The sequence below is a fragment of the Trachemys scripta genome, chromosome 7 (assembly GCF_013100865.1).
Source record: "Trachemys scripta elegans isolate TJP31775 chromosome 7, CAS_Tse_1.0, whole genome shotgun sequence".
NCBI classification, from domain to species: domain Eukaryota; kingdom Metazoa; phylum Chordata; order Testudines; family Emydidae; genus Trachemys; species Trachemys scripta.
In genome coordinates this window covers 84,494,417-84,511,996 of record NC_048304.1, presented here as the reverse complement: position 1 = coordinate 84,511,996, position 17,580 = coordinate 84,494,417, and the positions used below count along the sequence as shown (strand labels likewise).

The 17,580-nt window shown below is 46.4% G+C and overlaps 1 protein-coding gene across 1 annotated transcript in view; it reads left to right on the top strand.

Moving 5' to 3' along the window:
* The window catches only part of CDH23 (cadherin related 23), a 544,508-nt gene that overhangs the window by 60,564 nt on the left and 466,364 nt on the right, over positions 1-17,580 (top strand). The window contains exon 4 of the mRNA XM_034775586.1: positions 12,293-12,370. Coding sequence (XP_034631477.1) covers positions 12,293-12,370 — 78 coding nt within the window. The remainder of the gene's footprint in view (positions 1-12,292; positions 12,371-17,580) is intronic.

Here is a 17,580-nt window from a genome sequence, read left to right as displayed (position 1 = left end):
GCAGCAGCCCTCGAAAACACCCACCTGGCAAAACTCCCACATGTCAAGGTAACAATGTAACACAATGCAGATCCCAGGCAACGTGAGAAGGCTCCCAAGCTTCACACCAAGGCTTAGCTTTTCAAGCAAGTTATTTTTGTCTGTACTTAAACCATGTGGTAGCCATAAAAGCAGAGTGGCGGTGTCCAACTTTTTGGGAACACCAATGTGTCTTCAATGCTGGGGATATAGGAGAAGCAGCTCCCGTTCCTCCATGGTGTATTGTTGCATCTGGAGGCTCAGTGGCTGTAATGTTGCTGCCTAGAATAAGCTTGTTGTGATCTCTGTATCATCATGTCAGGCATAGGTGCTGGAACTAGGGGTGCTGAAGGTGCTACTGCACCCCCTAGCTTGTAGTGGTTTCTGTCATATACAGGGTTTACAGTTTGGCTCAATGACTTTCAGTGCCCCCCCCCTATACAAATTGTCCCAGCACCTCCTGATGTCACAAGCCTGCTGCAAATGGTACCGGGTCATGTCAGACTCAAATAAGTTTCAAGTGGCTTATTATCTGTTGTAAAAGTGTACGGCGCCACCCCATGAAAATTGGGATTGGTGCAGGAATAATTGGTGGAGTGGATACTCTTAGCATGGGGGGTTATTTGCCTGTATGTGACTCTCTGAGAAACAACAGCAATCATGTCTCCCTTTGATAACACTGCACTCTTGAAGTAATTGTTGTTTCCCCACTAAAACACAGTAGCAAAACTATAAGCCACATACTTGGCCCAGATTAAGTCCCCTTTGTGCCACTCCAGTGAGGATTTAAAGCTGACTTAAAGGGAAAGACCTGATTTCCCTCAGCAGCATAAGGCCTACATAGTTGCCTGACACCTGCTTCCTTTCACACTGGGGACAGGCAAGGGCATGGCCAGGGAGGGGAGAAGGGATGGTCAGGAGTGCAGTCCCTGCCAGCCATCCCTGCTCAATAGAATGTTCCCTAGATCAGGGGTTCTCAACCTTTTTCTTTGTGAGGCCCCCCAACATGCTAGAAAAACTCCACAGCCCACCCATGGTACAACTACTGTTTTTCTGCATATAAAAGCCAGGGCCGACGTTACGGGGTAGGAAGCAGGGCAATTGTTGGGGCCCCCATGCCACAGAGGGCCCCGCAAAGTTAAGTTTGGTCAGGCTTCGGCTTCAGCCCGTGGTGGTGGGGCTTGGGACCCTGGGCTTCTGCCCCACAAGCGGGGCTTCAACTTTCCACCCTGGGTCCCAGGATGTCTAATGCTGGCCCTGCTTGGCAGACCCCCTGAAACCTGCTCACAGCCCTACAGGGGTCCCGGACCCCTGGTTGAGAACTGCTGCCTAGATGGCTCTAACATGCTCTGGGGGGCTATTTATCTCCTGGCTGGCCCCAGGATTTAGGCGAGTGGAAAGGTGCATTACAGCCATTTTTGCTGCCTTCTCCTGAGCACTGTGCCTACTGTGAGCAGCTGAGAATCAAGCCTATATGTATGTATTTAAATTGATTCCAAATGGTTTCCGGATGACTCCTGTTCTTCAGGCCCTGTATCTCTGACCTACATTTGTTTGTATCCCAAAGATTTCTCCCTCCCCCACCCACCCCTCCAGCACTTCTTTTTCCTTCTCATATGAATTTTGACAGCCCATCTTCTTGGGGACAGCCATCATGTCAGAGACCCAACTCGCTCTTTACACTGGGTTGCACAGAAGAGAGAAGTCCTGCTTCAGAACCCCATCCTAGCTCTGTCTATCTCAGGTGCTTATCCCTGGGGTATCTAAGCACTGTAGCTGGATCATGGATGGTCTGTGATCTGGCAGCTCAAATACATCAAACATCCTGATACAGCTGGTTTAGAAGCTGTAACCATGATTTCTAATATACTGTATAATATAAATAAGGCATCACACGAATCAAGATGAATCTCCTCTACAAAGCCAAGGCCACTCAGTCTTTAGAAAAAACTGCCCACTAGGGGCTTGAAATGAAATGCCTGTTACTCAGAGGTCTGCTTTATATGTGGCAGATGATCTCAGAAAGCTGCTGCCCAGCAGGGCGTGCAGAGACTTTAGTGGTCCATTATCGGCAAGTACTTTCAACTACCATTTTAAAAAATTGCATGGCCACAGAGAAGGTCTTTTTGGTCTTGTGAATTTTATCTTCCACCTCGTAAGCTCCCACCCTGGAACACCAATCAGTATGCATGGACTTCTAACCCTCCGGAAAAGTAATTAGCATTGAATGAACCATTTTGTCTGTGTGTGCTGCTATTTTTCCAGGTGCTTAGCACTGGAGTCCTCAAGGTACTTCACAAATACTGATCATGTAACCCTCCCTATGCTCCTGTCTGGTAGCCATGGGAAAAGCATTATCCCTATTTTAGGGAGAGGGTAAGTGACACAAGAGGTAGCTGTGGGAGCCCAGATGAGTGAGTACGTAGGTTTCCCAACTCCATTCCTGTATGCTAAATGCTTGATGCTCCTTAGGTTGCTTTTGTTTCCATATTTCTAAAGGTGAATTTTGGTACCTTGGAAAGTATGCATCCAAAATCACCAGCTAGAACCAGGCACATCAAAGCTTCCAACATAGATCTCTGAGGTACTGGAACAATGTTTATAAAAGGGGAGCTGAGAGCCATTGAACTGAACCGTAAACACAGTATATAATGGAAACTACTTCAAGCCAGGGGTGCAGCAGCACCCCCAGAAACTCTAGCTCCAGCACCTATTAGATCTCTGCCCCTTCACTTCACTGCAGCCCTAGACTGGGAGTCTCTCCCAGGCTGGCTGTCTGTCTGTCATGCTCACTTATGTGGGGATATCAGACACTTGGGAATAGACTGAAAGCACCAAGCTTGTTTTGGCTGGTGTTGTGACAATCTGAATTTGAATCCAGTATTTAAAGAGGTAAGACATTGATGTTAATTATTGCCCCCAATCCTTTTTCCACTCTGTATCTTTAATTTGCAAGTGCTAAATCTTCCTCTTTGCCCATTTTTCTTCCCTGTTATAAGTTTGTCACCTTAAGGGTGCTGAGGCTTTTTGTTTTCCTGCCTGTTCTCGCTCCCTACAGGTTTTGGCAGCTTGGCAATGCATCACTTTCCTGCAGACACATGATTGTGAGCTTTTCTCACTCCATTTGCCCCTTTGCCCTTTATCTCCAATGCTAGCAATTCACCATTCACTGCTATTAAACATCCCCAAACTCAGAAACTGAAATCAGGGCACCTTGTTCAAGCTAGTTGGACCTCCCCAGAATCTTTATTTCTGGCTTTCTTTTCCTTTTAGTTTTTGCTGTGTAATGAAACCACTACTTCTCTGTGGTTAAGTGACAACCCTTCCCTGCTCCTTCCCATCTTCTCCACCAGGCTAAGGCCAGCATCTGTGTCAGTCAGCCAACCTCTTCTACTGGCAGCATAGAGCACCCAGTGTTTATACCTCCTCCTCCTATAACACTTCATGGACATTGTTGTAAGCTCACAAACTATGACATCACAACTGATCAGCCAATGGAAAGACTTGGTCTAGAGTAGCCACCTGAGGTGAGAACCAAGATACTAGTTGGGGAGAGAGAAATGTTTCCTTATAACTGGTTTCACAGGTATTTTGGGAGCATGTAGGAGCAGTGTAATGAGGATCCTGTCTCCCTGTGGTGGCTGGCCCTAGTGACTCTATAGCTGTTACTCAGCGCTAACAGAGTTCTCAGTGTTAGAGCCCTGTGGTGTGGTGGTTTATTTTGTTTGTTTTTTGGGGGAGAGGATGCTGATGATCCTGGGTTCAGTCCCCACTGACTGTGGTGGCTGTTGGTGTAACAGGCATTGTTTGTTGCAAGAGCACCAGGGACCAACAGATACTTCAGCTGTAGAGTGTCTCTAGTACAGATCCGCCATCAAAAGGTGGGCCTGTGGAGATAAGGAGCTGGGGTGGGCTGTGGGAAATGGAGGCCATGAGTCTCCAAGTTCAGAGGCATGCAAATGTATAAGGGATCTAAGCACACAGCTCTCCTTTCATCCTGTGTATGCAGCTAGCATAGAGGCTGGACGTTTCTCCCTTAAAAATGAGTCCTATCAAATTTGAGATGAAACAAATACATTTCTACAGAAACTTATTAGGGTTCTATGGAAAATACTTACAGTAAAGTTATTCTTCTCTATTACTTACACAGGGTTTTTGTAACTGTCCTGTAAAATTTTATAGCAGAGTCACTTCTCTGTCAGGTTCTATAGAGTTGTTCAAAAACCCTATAGAAAAGGTATCCATTTTTTATTACCTTCTACTTTTCCCTAAGGGAAATCCAATAGGAAGGTGAAGCCAAGAAAACTGCAGAAAGATGAGTTTGGTGCACAAGCAGGATGCTCTTGTCTTAAAATGAGTGTGACCTTGCTAGTCCATGCAACTAGAGGGCATTAATGATCCTTAGGTGGCAACTGAGTATGTTGAAATGTCCCCTGGTGCAGGGTGCAGGGATGCTAGTGAACAGTATTGAGGAAGCAGAGAAGAGCTAGGAAAGCAAGTGCAAGCTGTTGCTAAGCTTTGCACTAAGCTGGTTCTTCACAACCATTCTCTGCTGAATTAGCAGTTGGCTTGCTGGAGAGTGGAGGTTCTGTTCCTCTTCTCAATTTCGTTGCCACTATCGCCTAACAATCAAATGCCCAGAATTTCATGGTTTTCTCTCTTGAGTTTTCCAGCAAAGAAATATCAGTCCCAAAAGTTGAACTCTGCAGTCCTGCCTTTTTTGGGTGTCTGATGCCTAGGCTCCAACGTGCTTCTGAGACGTATGTTTCTGTCTATCCACCTGTCTCAGTCATACACAGTCAGGATTTGATGGGCTCAGCATGGCTGTCAAGGCACCTCCCTGTTGGCTTCCCTTTAGCCAGCTGGCCCTATGTCCTTCTGAATGCAAGCTCCTGCCTGTGGGGTCCTCCCTCGGAAGGCATGGAGAGCATATATTTAACACTACAAAATTATTTTTATTTAAACCTGGTATAAGTTTAACACAGCACCCACCTGGTCCTAGCGTTTACTGCAGCACCCTGCATTCCAGATCCCTGCCTTGCAGCTCTTTGCAGGGTTGCCAACGCTTGTGGTTTTGTCACAAGGCTTAACTTCCTTAAAGCCTCGGCTCTTGGAGTCATGGCGCTAGTAAGAATTTCAGCTTTCCTTTTTTTAAATCCCACTTCCTCCTGCGAAACACCTGGATCGATTGGTCTTCAGCTGTCGTTGGGACTGCACTGATCACAACACATCCGCCATTCTCGCACGCTTGCCTTTCTTCTCCACGTTCAACAATGTCCTCTTCCCATCTTCTCGGAGGCCGACTGGATTGTCTTTTCTGTTCCCCCGGTACCACTCAGCAATGATTGTGGTCCACCTATTATCCGTGAGCCATGTTGTATGGCCCGCCCATCGCATCTTCTTATATCTGCTTTCCATGACAATATCTTTCACACCACTGCATTCTCTGATCATTTCATTTGGGATACTATCCAGAAGGGAAATTCCCCACATAGCTCGTTCCATTGCCCTTTCAGCTACCAACAGCCGCTGCTCTTCTCTCTTCATCAGTGTCCACGCTTCACTGCCATACGGCATGGCTGGCAGCACTGTTGAATTGAAGATATTTGTATGTGTGGTCTTGTCAATTTTTCCTTTGAGGACATCCTTGATGGAATTAAATGCACACCATCTTGCCCGAATCCTTCACGAGAGTTCTCTGTTCAGATCTTGGCTCATATTAAATTCTTGGCCCAAATATATGTACTGTTCCACTTCTTTGATTTCTTCTCCTGTTACCGTTATTTGGGCTTTTCCTAAGATGTCTGATTGCATGTATTTCATTTTGCAGTGGTTCATTTTCAGGCCGACCTGACTGCTTTTCTTGTCGAGTCTTCATAGCATGTTTTGGTTGGTGCTTTCAGCAATTAGTACGATATCTCATCTCAGATTCATGGACGATAATCGTTCTCCGTTTATGTTGACACCACTCCTCCAATTGATCTTATTCATAACCATTTTGAGGCAGGTGGTGAATAGTTTTGGTGAAATCGTATCTTTGTTTTACACCTTTCTCGATTGGTATGTGGAGGGGAGTTTTGAGGAGAGTAATGTCTGTTGAACATCCAGTATTCGCTTCCTTCAACAAACTGATGTACTGCGTGTTAATGTCCTGCTCTGAGAGCGCGTTTAATATGGCATTAAACTTGATGCTATCGAAGGCCTTTTCATAGTCGATGAAAGCAATGCACAGCGGGAGTTTGTATTCCCTTGCTCTTTCTAGGAGCTGGCTAAGGGTAAATATATGGTCGATCGTGCTAAAATTTCTTTGAAACCCTTCCTGTTCTCTCGGCTGTTGTTCAACCAGACTCTGTGAGAGTCAGTTCATTATCACCTTTGTAAAAAGCTTGTAGCCTTGAGAGAGCAGGCATATAGGGTGGTAGTTCTTAAGATTTTCTCTATTGCCCTTCTTGTACAGCAAGATGGTATTCGACTCCTTCCAGCTTGATGGTATTTTTCCTTCTTCAAGATATCAACTGAATCTTAAAGCGAGGGCCTTCCAAAGTTTTTTGCCTCCTGCAGAAATCATTTCTGATGTTATTCCATCTTTGCCTGGAGCTTTTCCCTTCTTCATCTGGTGTAGTGTGCTTCAGACTTTGCTGACGATTATTGGGGGGACGTGTTCTTCTGACTCTTGGAGCATTGGGAGAGGGATGTTGATTCTTGATTTGAACAGTTCTGTATAGAAGTCCTAGCAGACCAACTCCATCCCTGCCCTGTTGGTTACTGTCTCTCCGTCCTTGTTCTTCAATGCTGTTACGCTCAATCTATTCTGCGTCAATTACCGCTTGCATGTCTTGAGGCTCTTGCATAATTCAGCTGTTTTGGGGAGCTTTTCTTTCCAGAAGTTCTCAGTCATCCTTCAGTTTTCGCCGTATAAGCTTGCACAGAATGGAGTACTCGAGGCTGTTATCCGAGTTTCTTTTCATTTTTCTCCGCTTCTCCAACAAGCTTTTCGTTGCATTCGAGATTCTTCCCTTTGCCGCCTTCAGCTTTTCAATTTCAGCTGCTTTTATGCAACATCTCAGCTTGTCAGCAAAGATGCTATAGACCTCATCACACTTTTCCGTCTGGCTCCAGTCAAACCCAGAAATCGCTTTCTTCAGCTTTGCTTCATCGAATGTCTTCGGCCGCTGTTTCCTGTTTGCCATCTGTAACGCCTTCTTTTCCACCACTTCATCGAAAATCAACTTTGCTCTAAGCAGGCGATGGTCACTGCCGGTGTTGAAAGGCTGCAACACAGAGACGTCTTGAACGATGCACCTTTCGTTGACTAAAATATAGTCGATTTTCATTCTTGCTCTTCGCATTTGGCGCGACCCATGTCCACCTTCTTGCGGTCTTCTTTTTGTACTAGGTGTTTGCTGCATACAGTTCTTTCATTGCTGCCATTGCTACCAGCCTTTCTCCTCTTTCATTCCTTTCGCCACTGCTGTATTTCCCTATGAACTTTTCACCAGCTTTCCCTCGCCCAACCTTGGCATTAAAATCTCCCATTGTGACAGTGTAAATAGACTTTTGTGTGAGGGCTTTTTCGAGCTCTCAGTAGAATTCTTCCACTTCTTCGTCCTCACTTGCACTTGTGGGAGCGTAGGCCTGGATGACCTTGAGGGTAGCTTTTGACTCCATCTGAAGAGGCAACATGCCAATATGTGATGATATTAGCTGGCATGATATGACTTTCAAAGACCAATCCTTACTGACGATAAATCTGACTCCTCCAACATTTCTAACTCCATCTCCCTTTCCAAGCCTCACAGTGCTTCCATCCTTCCAGTTGACTTCCAACTCCTTCTTTCGTCAGGTTTCGCTGACACCAAGGATATCGCATCTTATCCTTTTCTTCTCCCTCATCAGATGGTTTAACGTTTCTTCCCTCACCAGCAACCTACGATTGTAAGTACACACAGCGAGGGTTGTTCTTTTCCAGGTTGGCCTACCACCTGACATTTTTAGCAGCCTTTCGTCGCTCAATTTCCACTCTGCCACCGTAGAACGGTTCGATAACGCGCAGGGAACTAAAACCCATTTACTTGTGTTGTTTTAGCCATTAACTTCAAGCCATCCCACTGGCTAGGCAGGCAGGCATGCATACCTCCTCAAGCTTAGCTAGCCTTCAACCTCTATGAAGAAGGAAAAGCACTCTTTCTGAGAGAGCAATCCCCCTCCCTGGATTGGATAGTCCGACACCTTTGTAGCATGATTAGACCTACCAGGGCATATGCACCGCTACCATAGCTGTCAGATGGCCAGGGTCACTGCTACACCACTATGTGGCGCTGAGGTAGGATTTTGCAGCGGCCCACAAAACAACAAACAAACTTTCTAGCCCTTGTGGTTGAGGAGAGCTTGAAAATGTGCCCCCCTAAAGGCTCAAACACCAGAAGGCAAATAAAACATCCTTAAATGTATTATTTACAAAAATCTCATGATTTTGGGTTGTCTGACTCCAGATTTTTTTATTACCTGGCATAGGCAATACTGCTTACGCAATGTGGCTACTTCGCACATTCACAAATTCGTATTTCAGCATGGAATTGACTGGGAGCATACAAAACTAATGGGCCGTGGGGCAGAGGACAGTGCAGGAAATTCAAAGGCAGGGGAACTATTCAAAGGCACTATAGCCCATCCTCCAGCACTTCCTCTCCAGCTTTTTGCTGCTGTTAGATAAGACCTAGTTTCAGTGTGTAAAGTTACTTTGAGGGAAATCTTGATTACTTTGTTTTCCAATAGTGCCTGAAGACCCTAACCAAGATCCAGTCCCTGGTGTGCTAGGTGGCCCTGAAGAGCTTGCAGAATAAACAGACAAAGTGGTAGAACGAGAGTATAATTGTTCTCGTTTTTAATGCTGGGGAGCTGAGGCACAGAGTGTGATGGGCAGGAGGTTATTCAGGCAGTCTGTGCACAGCAAGGAAATTGAACCCAGACCTCCTCCGTCTCAGTCCTGGGCCATGCTCATGTTTCCCCCTGGATGCCATCTGTGGCATTTCCTTGGCTTTTCTAGTAGAGCTGGGCTAACGATTGAGGCAACGATCTGGACTGGCTGAGTTGACCCCGACTGGTTTGGTAATTGCTTCCAGGTCAGACTGCACGGTGCTCCAAGAGGCAGCCGGACATTGTATTCAGAACCTGGCTCCTGCAGTCACTCACCCCTGCTTTCCGGGTGAGCCAGAAACTGGAGCCCACAGAAATCAGATGCAAAACACTTCTGACGGGCCAATTAAAATCTCCACTTCCCTTGTTCAATAATGTTTGTTGTCTGGCAGTTAAACTGCATCTCTTAATAAGTGAGTGCACTGGCTGTTTCAGCCCTGGCTGGAAATCAAGGAACACCCATCTGTCAAATGCACTAGGTCCTCTTGGAAACCTGCTGCATCTCTCTCCTGCCACCTTGCATCCCATCTCTGCCCTTGCTCCCATGATAAATCGGCAATAGTTAATCTTTCCCACGGCTCGGGTGGCAGTTGTTGGTCCACGTGGTCTGGCCTGAACTTTCTCAGAACTAATAAGCCCTAGCCCGTGGAGTGGCAACCGCTGTGGTTTTGGGGACGGGCGCACGTGCTCTCAGCCTTGCTTTCGCTAAGTAAACGGGGTTGAAATAACTGAGCCTGGTTATTAAAGGCGAAAAGAGGCAATTAGTACAGCGCGACGAGGAAAAAGTGACGCTTTGGCAGAATTAAGGCTGACGAGGCAAAAGGCTCTCAGCCATGGGAACAATGCGAGATATTAATCATGCACTAAAACAATAATTGCTGTCTCCCATCCCTGTGCTGCTGCTCCCGCCGTCTTCACCCTGCAAAAAGGCCCTGGTCACTGGCTGCATTCTGAATCTCTGTCTCTGTGCCCCTCTTAAATCAATCTGGTCTGAGTCAGCCGCAGCGCAGTGACAGGTTTGGGCTGCTAGGGTATTCTTCCCTTTGTTTTGTTCTGGTCTGCTTTGTGCTTTATCTACTGTGCATCCTCATCTGAGCCCCTGGGGCAGGGGAGAGATGCAACTGGATCAAAAGGCTCCTGGCCATGTCCCTACCAACCCTTCCTCCCCTGTCATTAATTTCCTTTGCGTAGTGTCTCAGGGTCTATCTACACACCAAGTACTATAGCTGCAGCTACATGACTATACTGTAGACACTACAGCGACAGAAGGGTTTTCTCTGTGGCTATAGTAAATCCACCTCTCCGAGAGGCAGCAACTAGGTCTAAGGAAGAATTCTTCCATCGACTTAGCTGCATCTACAGCGGGAGTTAGGTTGACCTAATTACACTGCACAGGGCATTGACATTTTTCAGAGCCCTGAGCAATGTAGCTAGGTCAATGTAAGTTTTAGGTGTAGACTAGGCTTAATGGGGTGACCAGACAGCAAGTGTGGAAAAATCTGGACGAGGGTGGGGGGTAATAGGAGCCTATACAAGAAAAAGAGCCAAAAATCAGGACTGTCACTATAAAATTGGGACATCTGGTCACCCTAAGGCTTAAGTATCTCTGCAGTTCTCCACACTGGGATATCTGAACACCCTGTGTGTAAAATGAAGCTTCCCACTTTGTTCAGCAGCTTCTGGTTCAGTCATGAAACCACGAAAACCAATTTCAATAATGGGCCCTATTTGTTTCTCAGAAATGAGACCGTGTAACTCTAGAGAGACACGGTGGGTGAGGTAATATCTTTTATTGGACCAATTTCTGTTGGTCGAGCTTACACAGGTAGAGTGCCCCATTAATCCCTCTGCAGTCATAGGACAAAACCCATAAATCCAGTGCCTCTGTTCAGCCCATGATTTTTCGTGCTGAGTAATAAATGTAAGCTCCCAGGCTCATCTTTTGAAAGTGTTGTGCAGGTTTCCTTTGAGGATGGGGACTGAGAGGTCAGATATAGAGTGATCTGTGTCCTATGACTGCAGAGGTGTTAACGGGACACTCTATCGTGAATGGTCCCTTACAATATGTGCTAACTACATACACTAAACAGTCTGCTTCCCCTTGCATTTAGCTGTGACTCTGGGGGTACCTTTCCCAGACCTGATGAAGAGTTTGGTGTAAGCTCGAAAGCTTGTCTCTCTCTTTCTCTCTCACCAACAGAAGTTGGTCCAATAAAAGATATTACCTCATCCACCTTTCCTCTCTAATATCCTGGGACCAACATGGCTACAGCTACATTGCATACAGTGTGACCCTGTCTGCTATCACAGGCAGTTGGGTGAGGAATTGGACCAGGTGAGTCCCTCAAGCTGTGAAAACGAGGAGTCCTTGTGGCACCTTATAAACTAACAAATGTATTCGGGCATAAGCTTTCGTGGGCTACAGCCCACTTCATCAGATGCATGGAGTGGAAAATACAGTAGCAGGTATAAATACCCAGAACATGAAAAGATGGGAGTTGCCATATCAAGTGGGAGGTCAGTCTAACGAGACAATTCAATTAACAGTAGGATACCAAGGGAGGAAAAATCACTTTTGTAGTGGTAATGAGAGTGGCCCATTTCAAACAGTTGACAAGAAGGTGTGAGTAACAGTAGGGGGAAATTAGGTTTTGTAAGGACCCAACCACTTCCAGTCTTTATTCAGGTCTAATATGTAATTGCAAATTAATTCCAGTTCTGCAGTTTCACGTTTGAGTCTGTTTTTGAAGTTTTTTGTTGTTGAAGAATTGCCACTTTTAGGTCTGTAATTGAGTGTCCAGGAGGTTGAAGTGTTCTCCTACTGTTTTTTGAATGTTATAATTCTTGATGTATCATTTGTGTCTGTTTATTTTTTTGCATAGAGACTGTCAGGTTTGGCCAATGTACATGACAGAGGGACATTGCTGGCACATGATGGCATATATCACATTGGTAGATGTGCAGGTGAATGAGCCTCTGATGCGGTTAGGTCCTATGATGGTGTCCCTTGAGTTGGTATGTGGACAGAGTTGGCACCGGGGTTTGTTGCAGGGTTTGGTTCCTGGGATGGTGTTTTTGTTGTGTGTTGTGTAGTTGCTGGTGAGTATTTGCTTCAGGTATGGGGGCTGTGTGTAAGCAAGGACTGGTTTGTCTCACAAAGACTGTCTTGTCTCCCAAGGTCTGTTGATTTAAGGCACAGGAAGATTGAGTGACTTGCTGCTGGCCTCACAGAGAGTTAGGGCTGATCCCAGGGCACTGCCAGCTGTTTGTTCTGAGTAGTCCTCTACCACAACCTCCTTCCAATCAAATTATATAGGATAAAATAAATTTAAAACCTTATTTTTCTTCATCCTTTCAGGTCTGAGCAATCGGCTGCCGTACTTCATCAACTATTTCTTTGACACGTACCTGCTGATCAATGAGGATACCCCCGTGGGTGAGTTTGCCTCACTTATGTTAATGAGCAGATTGCATTGTGTTTCCAGGCCTGTTTGGGGTGTGTGAAAGTGACCGGGGGAAGGAGGAGGCACACAGAATGGCTAACAGGCACCCATTCTGGCTATGAAGTGTGTTTGAAGTTGCCCAACTGAGAAAAAGATCCAGATCACCTGGGACAATGGAACTTTTTTCAAAAGAAAAGAAGTGGGGAAAATATGCAACATTCACTTGGGAAGTGTGTGATGTGTTTGTTTAAGATATCAATTCAGGATACCAAACTATGTGGCTCATTCTCCATCAGATCCTGTGTGCCTTCTCTCATGTAGGGAAGCTGGAGTGGCTTTATATGCAAACGAGGGAGGAGAAGGTTTTCTGCCGTGAAATTTTCCAGAGCAAGGATCTGATCTTGAAAAAGTGCTGAATGCCCTCCACTCTCAAAGTAGCATCGCCCAGGGAGAGCTCAGCACAGCAATTTGAAAGTTCAAGCCTCAGCAGAGATCTCTTGACGCTTGAGGGCCTAGTTCTCCATTGCCCAGCAACATGTTTTAGTTACTTACACCAGTGCAAAGTGTAAACTGTTACCAGACCAGAACAGTAGTGTCTGACACCCACTTTGCACCAGTTTAGGTCTAGAGGGCAACAGAGAATCAGAGTCCTGGGTGTTAGTGGAAGTTATCTAAATGCATTAGGGGATGGAAATAGACTCTTAAATAAAATTATAGCTCATAACTAGAACTGCTCTGAGAGGTGCCAGTGGAGAAAACTTACACACAGAAATAGGTTGTAGCCCAGTTGCACTTCATACTAAAATACTATTGTGTAATATACAAATTGCATGTGTGCTCTCAGATTTCCTCAGTCTCCTTTTATTTTGGCTGGCTTTCCATAGATAGTATAGTAAAATAAATGTTTTTATACAGCGCCTAGCACAATAGGGTCCTGGTTCATGAGTAAGGATTCTAGGTGCTTTGGTAATATAATAATTATTCGCCTGGGTTTCTTGTTGCCTACTTCCCTCTCTTTTCCTGCTTCCCATTGTAGCAAGTAAACAAATCCTAGAAGCTTTCACAGCGCATGCAGCCACTCAATCCTGCTACCAGAGTCAGTCACAAAAGAGCTGAGAGTTTGGGTAGAGACGAGATTTTGTGTATAGTGCCCTTGGAGAAAATTGGCAATTTTTTGATTGACAGATGTAGCTTTTTATTTTATTTATTTGTTTTGCTAGTGATCAGTTTTAGTAAATGTAGAAATTGATCGGGCCTTTCTTGGCCTCTTTCCAGGCTCTCAGTCCATTAAACTTGTGCTCTTCAATCAGGGCCGGTGGCTGGCTTTTAATGCTGAAGGAATTGATTGTAAGCCCAGTGTGTGCACAACTGTGGGTCTGGGCCTCCATCTGCAAGCTAATAGCTGTGATCTTATCGGAGCCCCATTTTCACTGGCCTCCTTCATCTGCCTGTTCCACCCTTCCTCACACTTATACACTGCAGATCCACGCAGCAGGAACCTAGCAGCTACTGAAACATCAGCAGGGCTTTCAAAACTTAGGGGGGACCCCAGTCAAGGGTGCTTCTGCTAAGAGATTAAAACGGTGTGAATCACCGGAATCAGGTCTTTCCAACCACTTCGCGGAGAGACCTCAGTTTTGTATTCAGTTGTTCTAAGGACCTGTCACAAAGTGGGACTTTTCTGTAATATTTTTATGAATCCTGTGTGCCTCAGTTTCCCTCTGCGCTTTGCACAGTTAAGAGTATGAGCTCTGCTCTTGGGGACAGAGCAGAACATGAGGTGAGTGAGGGTGTCACCTTGCTGTCTGGGCTGCGGTGAATAGAGCTGTTCAGGGATTGGCTGGAACATGCTGAAAGCGATATATCGATGCAGAATCCCCAAAAGACAATGGAAAAGTCCCAATGACCAAACAGTGACACCTAAAACCCACTGAGCAAGAGGAAGGCAGTTTGCTCCCCACCTCTCAGCAGGGAAGCTGAGCAGAGACTTCAGCTCAAGAACAAAAGACTGAGACACAGGCAGGGAATAAGGAGTTGGCTCCTGGAGGAAGCTGGCTGCAAAGGAATCAGAGAGAGAGAGACAGACAGAGCCGAAGACGCAATCCACTATAACCTGGCTGGTAGTTTGTGCTGGTTTGGCCAGAATGGACTATGCTTTAACCTTTATTTCTCTGTGCTAACTTAGGGACTTGCAATGCTGTGTGCCAGCTGTCTAATAAATCCTACTCTGTTTTGAAAACACTGCTTGAGTGTCACTGTAAATACCTGCTGAGGTGCATTAGTCACGGAAGAGCGTGCAAGTCTCTATCAAGAGTCTATTTCATCTGGACTCGCTGGACAGAAATCACAGCGTGAAACAGGACTACTGGAGCCCAAATGCTCATCTGCAAGGCGGTGAGGCTGCCTGGCCTACACTGAGGGAAGGAGTGGGACCCCTGGGAGGTCTGCCACACAAAAGGGGCTGCTTCAAGAGACTGTTTAAAAGATGGGGCATAGCGCTGATCCAGTGGATCAGGCCCCTCAAATAGAGTCTTACCCACACCCTATGGTGTTGCACTTCATTTATACATTTTCTGGGACAGTGGCAAAGCCCTCCTGGAATATACCCTAGAGAGCCTATGGACCTGGGACAACTTTGCTTGAGAAGCTCTAAGACAGTGGTGCGCAAACTTTTCCAGTTGCACCCCCACTTGCCATTAACAGAATCTGCGCGTGCACACGCACACACATGCACACACACACACAAAATCAGGACCCCAGTGAAAAATATTTTTCAGGCCCTCCAGCAAGGGCGGACCAGCTAAACAGGGCCAACGAGGGTGGGGGGGAAGCCGGGCCCCCTTCCAGATCACCGGGCCCGAGTAATTTGTACCGGCTTTCCCCCCCCACCCCTCGTCGGCCCTGCACACCATTACTGCACAGCCAGGGCTTCCTCAGCAGGTGAGCTTGGGCTGAAGGCAGAGCTGGGCCTGGGGGCAGTGTGTGACCAGGCATTGAAGGGGATTGGAGTCAGAGCTGGTCTGGGGGCGGAGCAGGGAGGTTGGTCTGGGGGCGGAGCAGGGAGGTTGGCCTGGGCAGAGCAGGGCTGGAAGCATGATGCTCCTTCCACGTCCCCCATGCCTGGAGGGCAGAACAGGACTGGAGGCTGAACAGGGTTGGGGGCATAGCAGGGCTGGAAGCATGATGCTTCATCCTCGCCCCCAGTGGGGGCTGGCCTGGGCACTGCCACACACCTTCCCCCCCCCCAAAGTCCTTCATGCCCCCCACAGTTTGGAGTACACTGCTCTAAGATGATCCTTCCCCAAATTCACAGAGGACTAGCAGGATCCAAGTAACTTGACTTTTAGCCAATCACAGCTATTTATTTTAGCACCAGTTTTAACTTGGTGACTGTCCAGACAAAAGCATGCAATGGGTGCTGTGGGTGTTGTGGTCTGTCACGGAGTGTGGGGGAGTCAGGGCCCTGCAGCCCCCTACTTCCTGCAAATCACCAGGACTCTCAGCCAGCCAGTAAAACAGAAGGTTTATTAGATGACAGGAATCCAGTCCAAAACAGAGCTTGTAGGTACAGAAAACAGGACCCCTCAATCAAGTCCATCTTGGGAGGTAGGGAGCCCAGACCCCGGTGCTGGGCCTCCCTCCGTTTCCCCAGCCGGCTCCAAACTGAAACCCCCTCCAGCAGTCTCCACTCAGCCACAACCCCCACCCTCCCCCCGGCTCCTCCTCCAGTCTTTGTCCAGTTTCCCTGGCAGAAGGTGTCACCTGTCTCCAACCCCCTCCTGGGCTCAGGTTACATGCTCAAATATCATCCCTCAAGTGAAGTCACACCCTGATATCCCACCACCATCCAGCACCAATGCAGACAGTAAACCCATAAAACTCCCATGCAACATTACCAGGTCAATATGAGAGAAGTATGGGGAATAAGCAGGAAGAACTGGAAGTGCTAATAAATAAATACAACTATGACATTGCTGGCATCACTGAAACTTGGTGGGATAATACACACGATTGGAATGTTGGTGTGGATGGGTACAGCTTGCTCAGGAAGGATAGACAGGGGGAAAAGGGAGGAGGTGTTGCCTTATATATTAAAAATGTACACACTTGGACTGAGGTAGAGATGGACATAGGAGACGGAAGTGTTGAGAGTCTTTGGGTTAGGCTAAAAGGGGTAAAAAACAAGGGAGATGTCATGCTAGGAGTCTACTACAGGCCACCTAACCAGGTGGAAGAGGTGGATGAGGCTTTTTTTAAGCAACTAACAAAATCATCCAAAGCCAAGATTTGGTGGTGATGGGGGACTTCAACTATCTGGATATATGTTGGGAAAATAACACAGCGGGGCAGAGACTATCCAACAAATTCTTGGACTGCATTGCAGACAACTTTTTATTTCAGAAGGTTGAAAAAGCTACTGGGGGGAAGCTGTTCTAGATTTGATTTTAACAAATAGGGAGGAACTCGTTGAGAATTTGAAAGTAGAAGGCAGCCTGGGTGAAAGTGATCATGAAATCATAGAGTTTGCAATTCTAAGGAAGGGTAGAAGGGAGAACAGCAAAATAGAGACAATGGATTTCAGGAAGGCGGATTTTGGTAAGCTCAGAGAGCTGATAGGTAAGGTCCCATGGGAATCAAGACTGAGGGGGAAAAACAACTGAGGAGAGTTGGCAGTTTTTCAAAGGGACACTATTAAGGGCCCAAAAGCAAGCTATTCCGCTGGTTAGGAAAGATAGAAAATGTGGCAAAAGACCACCTTGGCTTAACCACGAGATCTTGCATGATCTAAAAAATAAAAAGGAGTCATATAAAAAATGGAAACTAGGACAGAGTACAAAGGATGAATATAGGCAAACAACACAGGAATGCAGGGGCAAGATTAGAAAGGCAAAGGCACAAAATGAGCTCAAACTAGCTACGGGAATAAAGGGAAACAAGACGACTTTTTATCAATACATTAGAAGCAAGAGGAAGACCAAAGACAGGGTAGGCCCACTGCTTAGTGAAGAGGGAGAAACAGTAACAGGAAACTTAATGACTTCTTTGTTTCGGTCTTCACCGAGAAGTCTGAAGGAATGCCTAACATAGTGAATGCTAATGGGAAGGGGGTAGGTTTAGCAGATAAAATAAAAAAAGAACAAGTTAAAAATCACTTAGAAAAGTTAGATGCCTGCAAGTCACCAGGGCCTGATGAAATGCATCC